At 36.8% G+C, this 14556-nt stretch overlaps 1 protein-coding gene across 1 annotated transcript in view; it reads left to right on the top strand.

Annotated features, from left to right (window-relative positions):
- Positions 1-343: 343 nt before the first annotated feature.
- ptprja (protein tyrosine phosphatase receptor type Ja) overlaps positions 344-14556 on the top strand; it is a 59158-nt gene continuing 44945 nt past the window's right edge. The window contains exon 1 of the mRNA XM_038305592.1: positions 344-869. Within this exon, the coding sequence (XP_038161520.1) occupies positions 804-869 (66 nt within the window). The 5' untranslated portion in view covers positions 344-803. The remainder of the gene's footprint in view (positions 870-14556) is intronic.

Genomic DNA, 14556 nt, shown 5'->3' with positions numbered 1-14556 from the left:
AAATCAAATGCATAATTTCCTTCAAAGTTAGAAATATGTCATGCCCTACAATATCCACCACACTCAGCAGACACTGTGGTAACTATGCGCAAAGTTTGGAGGATTTTTTTTTTTTTTTTGCAGTAAAATTCTGCAAAGTTTTACTGGCCTAATTTTTATTTTACTAGAAAAATGCATCTTCTGCTTAGAAAAGTAGCTTTTTTCCCCTTAGATAAGACAGATGCTTCACTGGGAACCACATGAGGAGCCCCATGACACGCATTTGTCCCACTGATTCCAGCCTGAGAAACCCACGAATTCTTTCCACGCACTCGTGCGCTCATGTGAACCCGGAGCTCCGCAGCATCACCAGCAGCAGCAGAAACAGCCTGAACCCATCTGCTCTGCAGGCTCAGATGACCCCAGGCTACATTCCTTCACTTTGAGCTATGGCGAGCATGCGGGGGGACTCGTTTTGATGACTTCGATGAAAATGTGAATAAACGGAGAGGCTTTTCCTTGAAGTTTGACAGAACATAACATTCTCCGCTAACGTGGATAAAAAGTGCTGCTGGTTCACAGAAGGAGTGGCAGCTTCATGACGCGTAAAGGCGCCCCTCCCCCTGTCAACCATCGAGGAGGAAAAACTTTCTCTCCTCTCACTTTTAACTTTCCTTATGTTGCCGCTGCCACAGTAAGGGGATCAAAAGAAGCAGAGAAGTCTGGACATGAAAACCTTCAGCGAGTAGAGGAAAAGAAATAATAATAATAAAAAAGACTCCTTAGCTTATTATACGTGATTTATCTCCAGAGCGCGCGGCATCATGAAGCCGCTGCTGCGCTTCAGCTTCTCTCCATGGACTATCTTGGTCTTTTGCGCTCTCCTCCAGGTAGGAAAACTTCAATCTTAACTTTTTTCTCCCTGTAAAACATAAAGCAGTGTGGGTTTAGACCAATGCTGGAAAAAAAAAGAAGCGGTAACAGAGGTAGGGCGTTTCTTTTTTCTCTTTTAATAATGTGATTTCACAGGTGTGCCTGCACCTGTTGCGCAGGTAGCAGCTGACTTATAAAAGCAATTAGTTTCAGCATAATCACTCAGAAAGCAGGCCAGATGTTTTAATAGAAATCCAACAGACACTATATAGAATAAATAGCATGGGTTTAATAATACATTTTGTATGAATACCAGCATATTATGGGGTTAAAGGAAATGAGCAGGTAGATAAGGCAGCAAAAGAAGCTGTTAGAAATTTGGCAGTGGATTTAATTAATCATTTTAGTAAATTGGAAGTTAAAAATGTTAGTTAAGCAGAAAATGAAGGGTAAATGGCAAAAAGAATGGGAGAGAGGAAAAAAGGACTTGGTTTTTATAACATAAAAAAATGAGAAGAACAGGAAGGACAAGAAGAGAAGAAACAATTATTTCTAGATTGAGTTTTGGTCACACTGGATTAAAGAGTGCTCTGTTTATTTTAGGCAAACATAGGGATGGTAAATGTGAATATTGTGGGGTAGATGAAACAGCAATGTTGTACTGTAAAAACTATGAGGAGGAGAGACAGCAATTAATTCAAGATTTAAGTAAAGTAAAAGTTAAATTAGATTTATCTGAATTATTCGGAAGTCATTCAGACAGTAACATTTACAGGAAAATATTTCAATATCTAAAAATAACTCATTTGTATAATGGAATTTAATTCCTGAGAGTCATTCTGGTGAACACTCTGTTCCAGTAGATGGTGGAAATGCATCAACCTGTTGTTTGCCAACCGCCAAAGAAATTTTAAAGAAGAATAAGAAGCCTTATACAAGCCTTTCATAGAAAAAAGCTTTATTCCACTGTCACTGTAAAGGAGGTCAGAAACGTTATGTGCCAATATGTTTACCTGGAGGTAAAAATTTATAAAATACTATTATTTTGGGACAAATGTAGAAGCCTAATTATAGCTGTTGAAATGCTCAAAGCTGTACTATGAATCAATTCATGAATAATATAAAAAGGAGGTGTTGATATACAATTTGTTTTAAGAGCCTGAGAGAAAATATACCAATAACATGTATAAACAGTTAAGGCTGGAAACATTTAAAGTAAAAAAAAAAATATGTTTTTGCTCATAAGGCTGGTTGCAGGTCACTAATAATATGCATTTGGATGACAAAGATTCATAAACTCTCTAAGAATAAGAAGGAAACATGTGGCCACACTTTTGATTTTGTCTTATTTAATTGATTTTATTTATTTTTTGCATTTTTTTACAATAATTAGTTGATATTTTACAACTGAAAATGGTGCAAAAACAAGTTGCCCACTTTAGACTCCATTATAGGCAGTGTAAGGAAGTAGGTGCACTACATAAGTTCCTTTAGCAAGAGAAGCTATGTAACTAAACTTTCATAAAAGTTAGAAAAACTATTATTTTAAGGCCGTAATAAATAAAATCCATGGAAGATTTACAAAAATGTTGTGCCGTCAGAATGTGACAGATTTAAAGTTAAAAAATGCCCAGTAGTTGAGTAAAACGTTTGGTCTATAGGTGACAGATAAATGTAGGTAACCTTATGGTATTATAATTTCAAGAAAAGTCTATTTGCCGTCAGATAAAAAAAAAAAATTTATAGTTTCAACTTGATCTAATTAGGTGCAAACAACTGATTGAAATGAAGAGATGTTGGTAAGTTGATAAGTTATATATCACCAGTTATATATGTGCAGTCACTATGACAGCCTGCGTTGACCTCTAAAATAATAAGATGTATGCAGGTTAGTTATAAACAAAGACAGGAAAAAAATCTTTGTTAGAGGAGTGAAAGAAAACACTTTTTGTGTTTAATTACGCCTTAGACATTTAGCTTTCAGTTATTCTTAAAACTAAATGTCTAAGTTCTGAGTCTGCTTGAGGTTTTAAGAGGTTTTAAAATCATTTGAAATCCACCTTTATACAGTAATATACAGTAATAATTAAAAATAAAAAAAGCTCAAAGAAACTGAAGTCCTATCCAGGTCTGCTCATCCAAGCAAGGTGGCCCTGAGAGCAGGATGTAAGATGCTAAAAGAAGTCTTCAACAAACCTTTTTTTCATGGGACCAACTGTAGCTCTAGCTACTTGATATGAGGATGTCTGTCTTTGCAATCCTAAAAGTGTAGCACAACATAATATTTACCATCTACTCTTTGTTTACTAAACAAACACTCCCCTCTCAGTGATAAAACGTGAACATTTCTCACTTGGAAATTAAATATATAAGTGGAACTTAAGCCTAATTTCTTCTGACCTAACTGTTATATGGCTAGATAAATCCTGCAAATATAGCCAAATGAACAATAATAGATTGCAGGTCATAGGTGGGATTTAATTGTCATGAGATGTTAGAACCTGGAAAAATAAATGTTTAATTGTTGTCACATTTTTGTACAATTCAAGAATTTTAAGTGGAATTGGTTAGTCAGAATGATTATACAGTTTCGTTCATGGGAACTAATTGAGAAAATGTAGTGCTGCATTGTTGATTTGTAATAATAATTAAACCGATGCGTGGTTGTGGGTATAGAAATATGCGAGAAATGCATTAATTCTTCATAGTTTACTTTCCAAATGATTCATACAGTTTGACTAATAACCTCCCTCATATTGGGCTGCAACTAACGATTATTTTGCACATCGATTTATCTGTCGATTATTTTCTCCAATAATAGATTAATGATCAGATAGCCAAAGGTTCCTCATAGGATGTTTTTCTTTTACAGAATTAAACCAGATGAAACTTTTCTACTTGTGGAGTTCTGGAGATGACAAACTTTTTTTCATCTTAAATGCAAAATGTCTATATATTTTTATATTTTGGTATAATTTCTGCTCTAAATGGGTCACTCTGTCAAATAAAGGCATATTTTATAGTCTCTATAGTCCAGTTAACGATTAGCCGATTGCTAAATTGGTTTCAATAATTTAAATAATTAATTTATCACGATTAATCCAATCAATTGTTTCAGCCCTACCCTCATAACACAAAATCTAGTTAACTGACACAGTTAATTCTTGTATAAGTCTCTAATATTAATGAAGGACTGCATATCTGACTAGAGCTGTAAATTTGAATGATTTGAAAAATCCATTCCTCCCAGGCAGGGAACTATCAAAACAAAGAGACTGAGGCATCCTGGCAGCCTCCCTAAGACCCACCTGTCCCCGTCCCACTGGTCTGTCTAGTGAGAGAAGGAGGGAGGGGTTAGAGAGGTTGAGAATGGCATGTGAGGAGATGTGTGACCAACAAAAAGGGGTCAGGAATGGAATGAGGTGCCGCTCAGTCCCCTTTTTAGCCAAATCTGGGCCGGAGCCAGTAGGATCATCAAACCAGTACTCTGTGTTTTTGGCTAAAATAACCGGTATGGAATCTGTTTTTTCAGATGCATTTAGAAGCAGAACTTCAGCATTAATGTGAAAGCTGATAAGGATTGCCTTAGTTTCTGTAGTAGGACAAATTATCCCCTTTTCTTTAAGACATTAAGGTTGAAACATCCCAAAAAACAACTTTGGCTTTTTATTTCTAACTGGTTTATGTGGGACATGACTAGACGTAGATCTGTTTCCTCCAGTTGTATGAAGCATAGAGTTGAGTAGACATGAAAAAGGGCTGCTACGCTCTTAGATCTTGTTCAAATATCATGAAACTACAATTATAAAGCAGGCCCGTCGTGGCCCAGTCAGTTGACCCAATAAACTCAAATCCGTCAACAACAATGTATTAGCTGCTGTTTAAGACAACTTCTCTTTGTAGTAAAAAAAAAAAAAAAAACAGCTCCATTTGGAGCTGCATAGTTAAAGTTCTGTACAAGAGATGGATTTAAAAAGGATGTGACCCTAATCTGATACTCTGTTCTCCTTCCCCCTCATCATTCAACACCTGTGTTCATCAGCATGGAACCTCTCTTAAATGTCAGGAAAGGTGACTTAAACAAATGTGGAACTGACTTGTCTGGGACTCGCTTATCTAGAAACATAAAATGGAACAAATATTTTCATCAACAAAAAGGCAGTGTTTTTCCTCACATCGTTTCATATGAAGTTATGGAAACTGACTAGTTTATCTAATTGGAAATTCAGCCTCTGTGTCACATCAATGCAGGCTTTCGATTTTACAAAACAAACAACTCCACATTCAGTTAATTTTTAATTTATATTTAAGGAATAATGACATCCTTTATTTCCTTGCATTCATAGCAGATACATTTTTTTTTACAGGTTTATCCAGGTAATAGCTGTAAAATGTGTGAAGGACAGCTTCAAAGTTTACAACGTATTGTTTCCTATTAAATTCTTGAAAATCATTGAGCATCGATCTACATGGTCTGTTTATCTAATTGTTAATCTTATAAACTTCCTCATCCCTGAAAATTCCCCAACTGATCCAAAGATGTGCTGTCTTCCTGGACTATGCACCTTTTCACCTTAAAAAAAAACCCAAAGTACTAAATTATTACCCCACTCAGCTCAGAATAGTTCTTATTTTTTAGGTTCACTGGATTCTCTCCCATTATCTGAGCCTATGACACAATACATGTATTTTTTTGGTGGGGAAGTGAAAATGCAGCGTACCATTCATTCAATCAGCTTCTAAGAAGACTGGGCCTGCAGGGATTCGCATGGTCGACTTCTGCATGCAAATATGACAGTGGCAAGAACACAGCTGGTATCAGAGGTGTTAGGAGATGGAAAGACATCCAGATCATCTACTTTGATCTGTAACAGAAATACTCACTTAATTCTCACTTGCTTAACTGATAATCTGAGGATCGGGCTGTATTTGTTAAGCCATATGCAGCAATCAGGATTTTCTTGTTTGAAAAAATAGGTGTTGCATTTTAAACACCTCTGTTCCTTTGATGAAATCGGAGATAAGATTTTGAAGTTTTAGACAGCTGAAGTCAGCTCAGGAATTTTTTGATGAATAAAGGCAAAAAGGTCATGTTCCATTCTTTTCTGGTCACCCAGGTTAGATGTTCTAGCTCCTCTTGAGTTTAATCACATTATCTCTAGCTGACAAAGGGTCCTGCTTGCTTTTCCGTTCCCCTGTTGACTCTCACCTGATTTAAATGCCCGACTGCCAATTTTTACCCTGGTTTATTAACTCTGTGTACCTTTCCAGCCCATGAAGACATCATTGCTCTTCTGAAGACAGCTTCTCTACTATCGCCCTCCTTCCTTCTATGTCTTTTCAAGCTACCTTGGTCAGGGTGTTGCATAGTTACCTATTCTCACAGCTTCCCTCTCAGATGATAAAAATCCTGTATAAGAGCAAACAGTATCATTACATATTTGAACGTCCTTGAAAAACAGGATGGAAAAAAAGTTAATTTAATTTAAAGTGGGAATTGAGTCAGAAGGAGTACAAAGGCTCTTTGCTGTAAAAACAAAGGGAATGACTAGAAAAAGGGAAATATTTTGCTTCCTTGTTTGGAAATGCTTAATCATGTTGACTTTTTCCATTGGTGTCATTCTAACACTTTCTATTTTCTAACAGCCAGAAATAGTTTCCATGAAAGTATTTTATGATTATTTTTATTTATATTATTTATACCTTTCCAGTGGTATTGATTTTATTCAGTTTAATTATGCGTTTTGCTGTGTTAAACATTTGCTGCTGTAGTCTTTTTTTGTGTCCAACATTGTACCAAAAATATTTTCGTCCACATTGTATTTTTAGTTTTTACGGAGCTAGTGGCTCGTTTTTTTTTTCTACAGTAGGCTGACAGGAAAGGAGGTATGAGAGAGAGACGTGTGGGAGAGGACCACAGGCCAGTTTCGAACCCGGGTCGCCTGTGTTGAGGACTAAGGCCTCCGTTCATGGTTCCTGCGCACTAACAACTGCGTCACCTGGACAAATTAAAACACATTAAACTCTTGTATGAAGTCTGCACGTGTTGAATCTAGCCTCTTTTGAGAATTAGTTGGTTATTGACGCAGTGTCGCCACCTTACAGATTTCTTATGGTTTTACTGGTTTGTCACTCGTGCTTTTTCAAGATCATCAAACATGCTTTGAAATAATTTTTGCCTTAAGGAGTTTCTTTTTCTGGAAAGCAAAGATTCATGTTGTGTTTGACTGTCTGTATCATGTTCTTTTTATTGTGTTGGTATTACGCCTTATGCAGTGAGACTGTTGTTGTTTTTTTCAGTCTTAAGCCTTCTCTTACTATTTTGCTGAAGTCCCAAAGCAGTAGTCGACTGTAACTTTAGCAGATTAATAGATCACGCTAAGATTTTTAGATCTTCTAGTTGTTGTTATTTCTTGATGCTACACGTTTACCAGTAAAAAACGGGATGGATATTTATTTTCCATGTTGAAGGCAAACACTGTTGGTTTGGAGACGTTCCCACCCTAAAATAGTTAAATTTTTGTTTTTTCAGACAGCGCTAGATCTTAGCATGTACTCTCAAGGCACTTTAAAGAAAGACATACCCCTCGTGGATGAGCTTGCAGCAATGGTCTTCGCTTGCATTTTGTGGTTGACTCTTCAGCAATCCCTCGAACAGTTTTAAAACAGAATTTGTAGCAGTTATTTCTGACAACCAGAAGAAATCCAAAAAAGGAGCAAAAATCTGTTTCACACCACAGTATAGGTAAAAGTTTTGAAGAAACTGAGCAGAGACAATAAAAGGGTAATAAGAGGAGTGGGAGGTAAACTCTTTTCTTTTTCTCTTCACATCAGTACAGATTTTGGCCCTAAATTGTTCTTCAAATGTCCCTCTAATTCTGAACTTTGTGTTTATTATTTCTCCCCCATAGATATGTTTCCAGCTCATTAACTACTTGCTCTGATGGCACTCAAATGGCATGCTTTTGCAATGCAATATTTGACTATATATGAGCAACAATGTGCGTGCACTGACAGAGCTTACAGCCCAGGCATCAATGAGCAGGAAAAGTACAACACTTTGCATAAGTTTATCATATCATGGAGCTTTTCACTGTTCCCACACATTGTGTCTCTTTCTCTCTCGTTCATTTGCAACTTGTAGATTTTAGAGACTAGTTGAATTTCTTAAAGCATCCTGATGTAAAATAATGGAGGAATTTCTCGTAGAAGAATTGGGACTGTTTGAGGAATTGATTTAATGCAACTGCAAAAATGTGAAAAGACTGGCATCTGGCTCTGTGACGTCTGATCCACTTCACTTTTAAATTCGTTCTTCTAACTATTATTTAAATTGAAACGCTCAATTCTCTTATACTGCTCTGTTGTGCTCAAGTGCATTAGCCAAAAATCAAGCCCCCCTTTGTGAGCCGTCCCGCCCACTCTCTGTCTATCTCTCGTCTTCTTCAAGGCGGCTCAGTTTCAGATTACCATCCCTAAAACATGCTGCTTTTTGACCAGGAATGTAACTAGAAGCTGTACATGTACAGTGCAAGATGAATTACAAAGAGTCACAGTTTTCCAGTTCATGTAAATGAGACCAAGGCTTCTCTGGCAGCCTGAAAGACCTCATTGTCAGGAGATAGTTATCATTTTATATGCGGACTTTGATCAAGTTAATCAGAAAAGGGCTCTATGTGTGATTTAGAAATTATTTTGTTCTCCTTGTTAAAGTTTTACCATAATGTGGTCATACTCTCAAACGAGATTCGATGTTTGTTGTTTTGTAGCTGGAACTTTCTCTCCTGTTCCTTTCAAATGACCCATATATTATTTACACAATGGGAAAATTGTTTTCTTTTAAATCTTTCATGATGTTAATATACATATTGTGCTAGCTGGCATTTCATCCCTACAATGTATTAATCAGCATGATTCAGATGTAAAGGGACTCAAATAGAATTCTTAAGGAGCCAGAAAATGTATTAGTGCATCAACCCATACTCCATATACAATGTGCCTAAATAAAATTCAAAGAGACTTCTATTTCTTAAGAAGCAAAATTTAGTTTTTTTCTGTTTTTTAATGGAGATAACTTTGCCACAAGTCTTGGTGTTTGTGGTATTAATCCTCTGGAATAAAAATGCTATTTGGCATCAAATCTCATAAAGCTAAAAAAAAAAACAAGAAATGGAAAATTTCCTGAAATTCCCAAATCCCTGCCTGTGTCAAATTCCTTAATATGTTAAACAACTTTGATTCACATTTTTATTAAATTGGATCATTTAGGTTTTTATCAATAACTTTGAGATTTTATTCACATAAGACACAGGGGCATAGTAGCTGCTGATCGCCTGTTCACATTCTGCTGTGAGATAACATCCCTACTAACTGATAAAAGTTTTTAAAAGTCTCATGCTGATACATATTATTTTGACATGAATTACACCAATTCAATATTTTCTGTCTGAATTTTGAAGCTGATGTTGCTTCATATTTCTCAATTTGCATGATCAAAATAATATTACATAGGTCTCAAATTAAACAAAAAATATATCTTTATTAACAAATCTAACAAAAAATTTACTATAAATAACAGATGGAGGGCAATGCCTGGCTGCTGAAAACATGAGTGAATGTGCCCATGTATGCACAAATCGGGCTACACCGTTCACAGACAAAAAACGCAAATATTGGTGAAAAATAATGGCTGGTGTAGCACATCTGCTTGGGCTCTATGTATGCCAGTGATGTTACGCTATATAATTGGCTGAACATTGTCACCATGACGTAAAACATTTTGGTCAGTGGACAATGATAACACAATACAGTGTTTGTGTGCAGAGTTGCTGGCATCTGTAATGTTAATGTGTCGAATGATCAATTAAGTTTTACCTAAATACCTCCAAGATCGTGATATAAAGGCAGAGTGCCCTGGCTAGCTGTGCTCAGTAGCTAACAGGCCCTATTAAGCGTATATGTCATGATCGGTTTAACGAATCTGACCCACATGCAGAGGAACCACTCAGAGAGCACGGGAAAAGTTTAACAGGTTTATCGAGGGGGTAAACAGGAGTTGGATCTGGCACTCAGTAAGCTGGTAACCCAGAACTGGAAGTGAGAAGGGAAGTTCAGTGGTCAGTTCAGGTACCGTGGGAATCTTGGAAGCATTTAGATTTGCAAGAACAGGACTCAAGTTAGAGGGGGGGCCTTGTTAGTCCTTGAATCCAGTCTGTTTGGTTAATCCAGAGAAGAGTGCACATGTTGGAGGGTGGACAGGTTGACAAGCGTTGGACCTGGAAGAGTAAAGTAGCGGACTGTCACTCGGATTTCCGATGGGTACTTGAACGGAACATGTGGAGGTTTTGCCTGCTCAGTGTAACTCAGTTTTTCCTTCCAGGGGAGAGAAGGTCCAGGTATCCAGTAACACAGGAAAGCTTCCTGACAGGGAGCAAAGACAAAAAACTTCTTAGACTCAGAGAAACAAAGCTAGGTTAGACTCAGCTAAACTCAGCTTGGCTAGAGTACCCAAAACTGGCAAACACTCTGGCCTCCAGGTAGTGACAGCCCACTGCTAAAATACTCCTCCAGATAATGAGCCAACGTGCCACAGGTGTGCATGAGGGCTAACGAGGACAGGGCACCACCTGGTGGTGGAGGGAGAAAAACACACAAACAACCACAAAAACAGACCACACAAACTGGATTCCTAACAATATATTTTGTAATTTTTATGACTTTGTTTTATAAACGATTGGTTGTTTGGATCAACAGTTTCAGTTGAATATATCATAAAGCAGATTAGCACAGTCATGTTTGAGAAAAGATTTAAAGCTATTGTGGAGGATTTTTGCTATTTTTTTTTAAAAGACCCACCATCTCCACAAAAAATGCACGTGCGAGAGCATGCACGAGCCCATTTCTCCTCGTGCACGGCCTGTTTAAAAGGAGGAACTTATAATCGGCTACCTTAAAAGCCCTTTCTCATGACTGGATTCACCTGTGTGTAGTAAAAGGGCCAATGATCTTACAGACAATATTGTTTTCCAACAACAGGTGCTTAAGGTATCTTAATTAATAAAATGACATAGTAAGCACATTTATGCACATGCCTAATTTTGTTTGAATAATTATAGCATAGTTTCTGTAAATCTTGTAAACTTAATTTCACTTCTCAAACATCACTCGTATTATCTGCTTTATGATACATTTAACTGAAACTGTTAATCCAAACAACCTATAAATTATCAAATAAAGTCATGAAAATTATCAGGGGTGCCAAAACAGCAAAATAAGTTTAATCATTCTGTAAGAGTTCCCCTTATAGACAAGAAGTGATAGTTAGCTGAAGCTGTGAAGGCAGTGAAACAGAGTGTAAGATGCGGTACATCTTCAAAGTCTAATTTAAAACTGAAACTAAGAGTCTTGATACTAACTTTGACTGCTAATTTTTTTTTAAATTCAGAGGGTAGCAGTAACTAGTTACATTTCCTCAGTCACATTCACTTGTGTAACTTTTTGTAAATAATTTGCTTGTAGGAGTAGTTTTGCAGCATTGTACTTTTTACTTTTACTCGAGAAAAAATTTGATAGTAGTATTGAATTTTACTCTTACTTAGGTAAAATGTCTTGATACTCCATCTATTGTGAGTAGATTCATTTAGTGAAAAAACAAGCATCTTTTAAACAAATATGCACAATTTAGTGACACTTGTCTTTTTCTGGTCTATAGCGGATGTTATTTTTCATCCGCTATAACTATTGATTTTCTACGTTTTTTAACCTAACAATTATTAAGCCAGTTGTTATGATGATGGGTAGTCAGTAGATCAGTTACTCAGTTGTGTAACATTCACTTGAGTAGCCTTTTTCACTAACTTTTTTTTTTTTTTTTTTTTTTTAAACAGTGTCCTGTCTGGTGATGGGGCAATAAGAACCAACTTCTTTTTTTGTTCGAGAAATTTCTTTAAAGAATGCTTTTTACTTTTAGTTTAGTAAAAATATAATGAAGTACTGCTACTTTTACTCAAGTAAATTTTTTGGATACTGTACCAACCTCAGTTTAAATGAAGACTTAACAACAGAAAGAGCAAAAGAAAGAACAAACTATTACTAATGGGACAAATTGTTGGTCTGTCCATTTTGTCACTCCTTTTTTCACATCTCTTACCCCAACCATGCTGAAGCATACTTGCCACCTCGGCCTGAACCCATGGGTGTGTGTGCATTCACACACGACTTTTACCAGCATCATGAGGAAGTTCTGATGGCAGCCATAGTGTCTGTGTGATGGGTAACCAAAGCAAGCAGCTCTGCCGTGCAGCGAGTGAGAGAGGCAGTGAATACCAGGTCACTCATTTTCATGGACTCTGATGTGGTGTTTGATAGTAGCGGCAGGGCGGCGGTGTGGGAGGCACATACCTGGAGCCAAACACTCTCATAGCTAAGGCCATCTCGCTCAGGAAACTTTGGTATCAGCTCGTTTTCATGAATCATGTGTCTGTTTGCGTTCCACCAAAGAAACGTCAGATAGCAGCTTCTGTTGAATATAGCTTGCCCTGTTTTTCAATATAGAAGAAAGCTTCTGTTTAAACGCTCTAGAACATTAAGCTGGGAGCAAAGAGGTGTGAAAAAAACAAGTAAGTCCAGGAGAATTAAAAAAGTTAAAACAAACTATTTCTTTAGTTATTATTAAAGCATTTTTGTACATTCTACCTACTTTCTATTCAATGTAAAAACTTCAGTTACACAAAGAAACTAAACGTTTCTCATAACCATTGAGTAGAGTTTCAGATTTTTCTTTAAAACCAAACAGTTATTTTATTGTTATTAAAATTAATTGAGAAATTCTGCCATGAAGATAATTGTTTAAGGCCAGAACCTTCAAAAGTCCTGCTTTTGCACTGGATACTTTCTTTCAAAATATGGTTTTAACTTCAAAATAAAGTAAGCATTAGAACAATTATTTGTCATAGTCCCATCTATAAGAAACAAAGCTTTCAAGCTTATGTCACTTGTCGAATATCTTAAGGAGATGCTTTGGATTTTTTTAAATAGGCTTCAGGGGAGGCCTTATCAGCAGTCAGTATCTTACCTGCAGGCTCCACACAGAGTTATATCAGCTAAGAAGTTTAGCTGCTCCAAGTGGTCATTTAAAGATGCACTAATAAGTTATATGCTTTTAAAAATGTACACAGCAGTAGTTAACTCTGGTTGTAGGCAAAATTTTCCTAAAAGATGAACAGGTCCTGTTCATTTATTATTTATTTCTATGTTTTAAAGCTTGAATCGCTTAATGCAATAAAGCGAACTCCCCAAAAAGGGAAATACTGTTGTGGTTGAAAGTTTATATGTCGTTCCATTAAAAATCAGCTACCAGTAAGATAAATTAAAATTAACAAAAGTAATAATTAATAGAAATGCTAAAAAAATGAAATTATGATATATTAATAGTAATAACTAAAAAATGTCAAGAAGTCTGATGAAGCTCTTGAACTAAAATTGTTTTGAGCAACTTTGAGGCAATCAATGAGATCAGGTGTTTTCTGTAGTGTTCTGGAAATTACTTCTGCACATGTTGATAGGTATGTTGGTTCACTGTTCAAGAGAAAGGTACTTCAATTTGTTTGAAAAAAGATTTTTAAAGATTCTTTTTACAAAAACTCAAAATAATATTGAATATTTTATTTTATTAAATGATAATTGTATGCATTTTTATTTAGTATTACTTTTTTGTATTGTGCTATTTGAATTACTAGTGTGAATTTTTGCACAGCTTTATCTTAAAGGGATCCTTTTGGATTTGTTTTTAGTTTTTCTTAATCAGGGCTCTGTTTGTTTTAATACTCAAGTCAGTATCATACCTGTTAATGCTCACAGCTGATGACCAGAAATTGCTTTTACAATGAGGTCCTAAGTTTTTTCCATCAATGGCTAAATTGGTCTGTAGTTTATACTCCGTCATGGGAGGACCTTACATGGGATGTACCACTGGAACATAATCAAAGTGGCAGATATCAGGAAATCCTACCAATGGCTAGACAAAGCCGGACTGAAGGACAGCACAGAGGCACTCATCATGGCTGCACAGGAGCAGGTCTTGAGCACCAGAGCAATAGAGGCCCAGATCTACTACACCAGATAAGACCCCAGGTGCAGACTGTGCAAAGAGACCCCTGAGACAATCCAACACATAACTGCAGGGTGTAAGACGCTGGCAGGGAAAGATTACATTGAGCTCCATAACCATGTAGCTGGAATAGTATACAGGAACACCTGTGCAGAGTATGGGCTGGAAACTCATCATTCTCTACCTCCAAAGACGGTAGAGAAGGACCAAGCCAAGATCCTGTGGGACTTTCAGATACAGACGGACCGAATGGCAATGGCAAACCAACCAGACATTGAGGTGGTGGACAAAAAGCAGAGGAAAGCCGTTGTGGTTGACATAGCAATACCAAGTGACTGCAACATCAGGAAAAAAGAACATGGAAAAACTAGAGAAATGCCAGGGACTCAGAGAAGAGCTGGAGAAAACCTGGAAGGTCAAGGCATCAGTGGTACCCATGGTCTTTGGGGTGCTCGGGGCAGTGACCCCCAAATTGAAGAGTGGTTACAGCAGATCCCTGGAAATACATCAGACATCTCAGTCCAGAAGAGAGCAGTTCTATGAAAAGCAAAACCAGAAACGCAGAACCCTTTAGCTCCCAGGCCTCTGGTAGAGGA

The sequence above is a fragment of the Cyprinodon tularosa genome, unplaced genomic scaffold, assembly GCF_016077235.1.
Source record: "Cyprinodon tularosa strain WSP-4 unplaced genomic scaffold, ASM1607723v1 ctg56, whole genome shotgun sequence".
Classification (NCBI taxonomy): Eukaryota; Metazoa; Chordata; class Actinopteri; order Cyprinodontiformes; family Cyprinodontidae; genus Cyprinodon; species Cyprinodon tularosa.
Note: the sequence above shows the minus strand (reverse complement) of the source record. Positions and strands in the feature narration are given on the sequence as shown.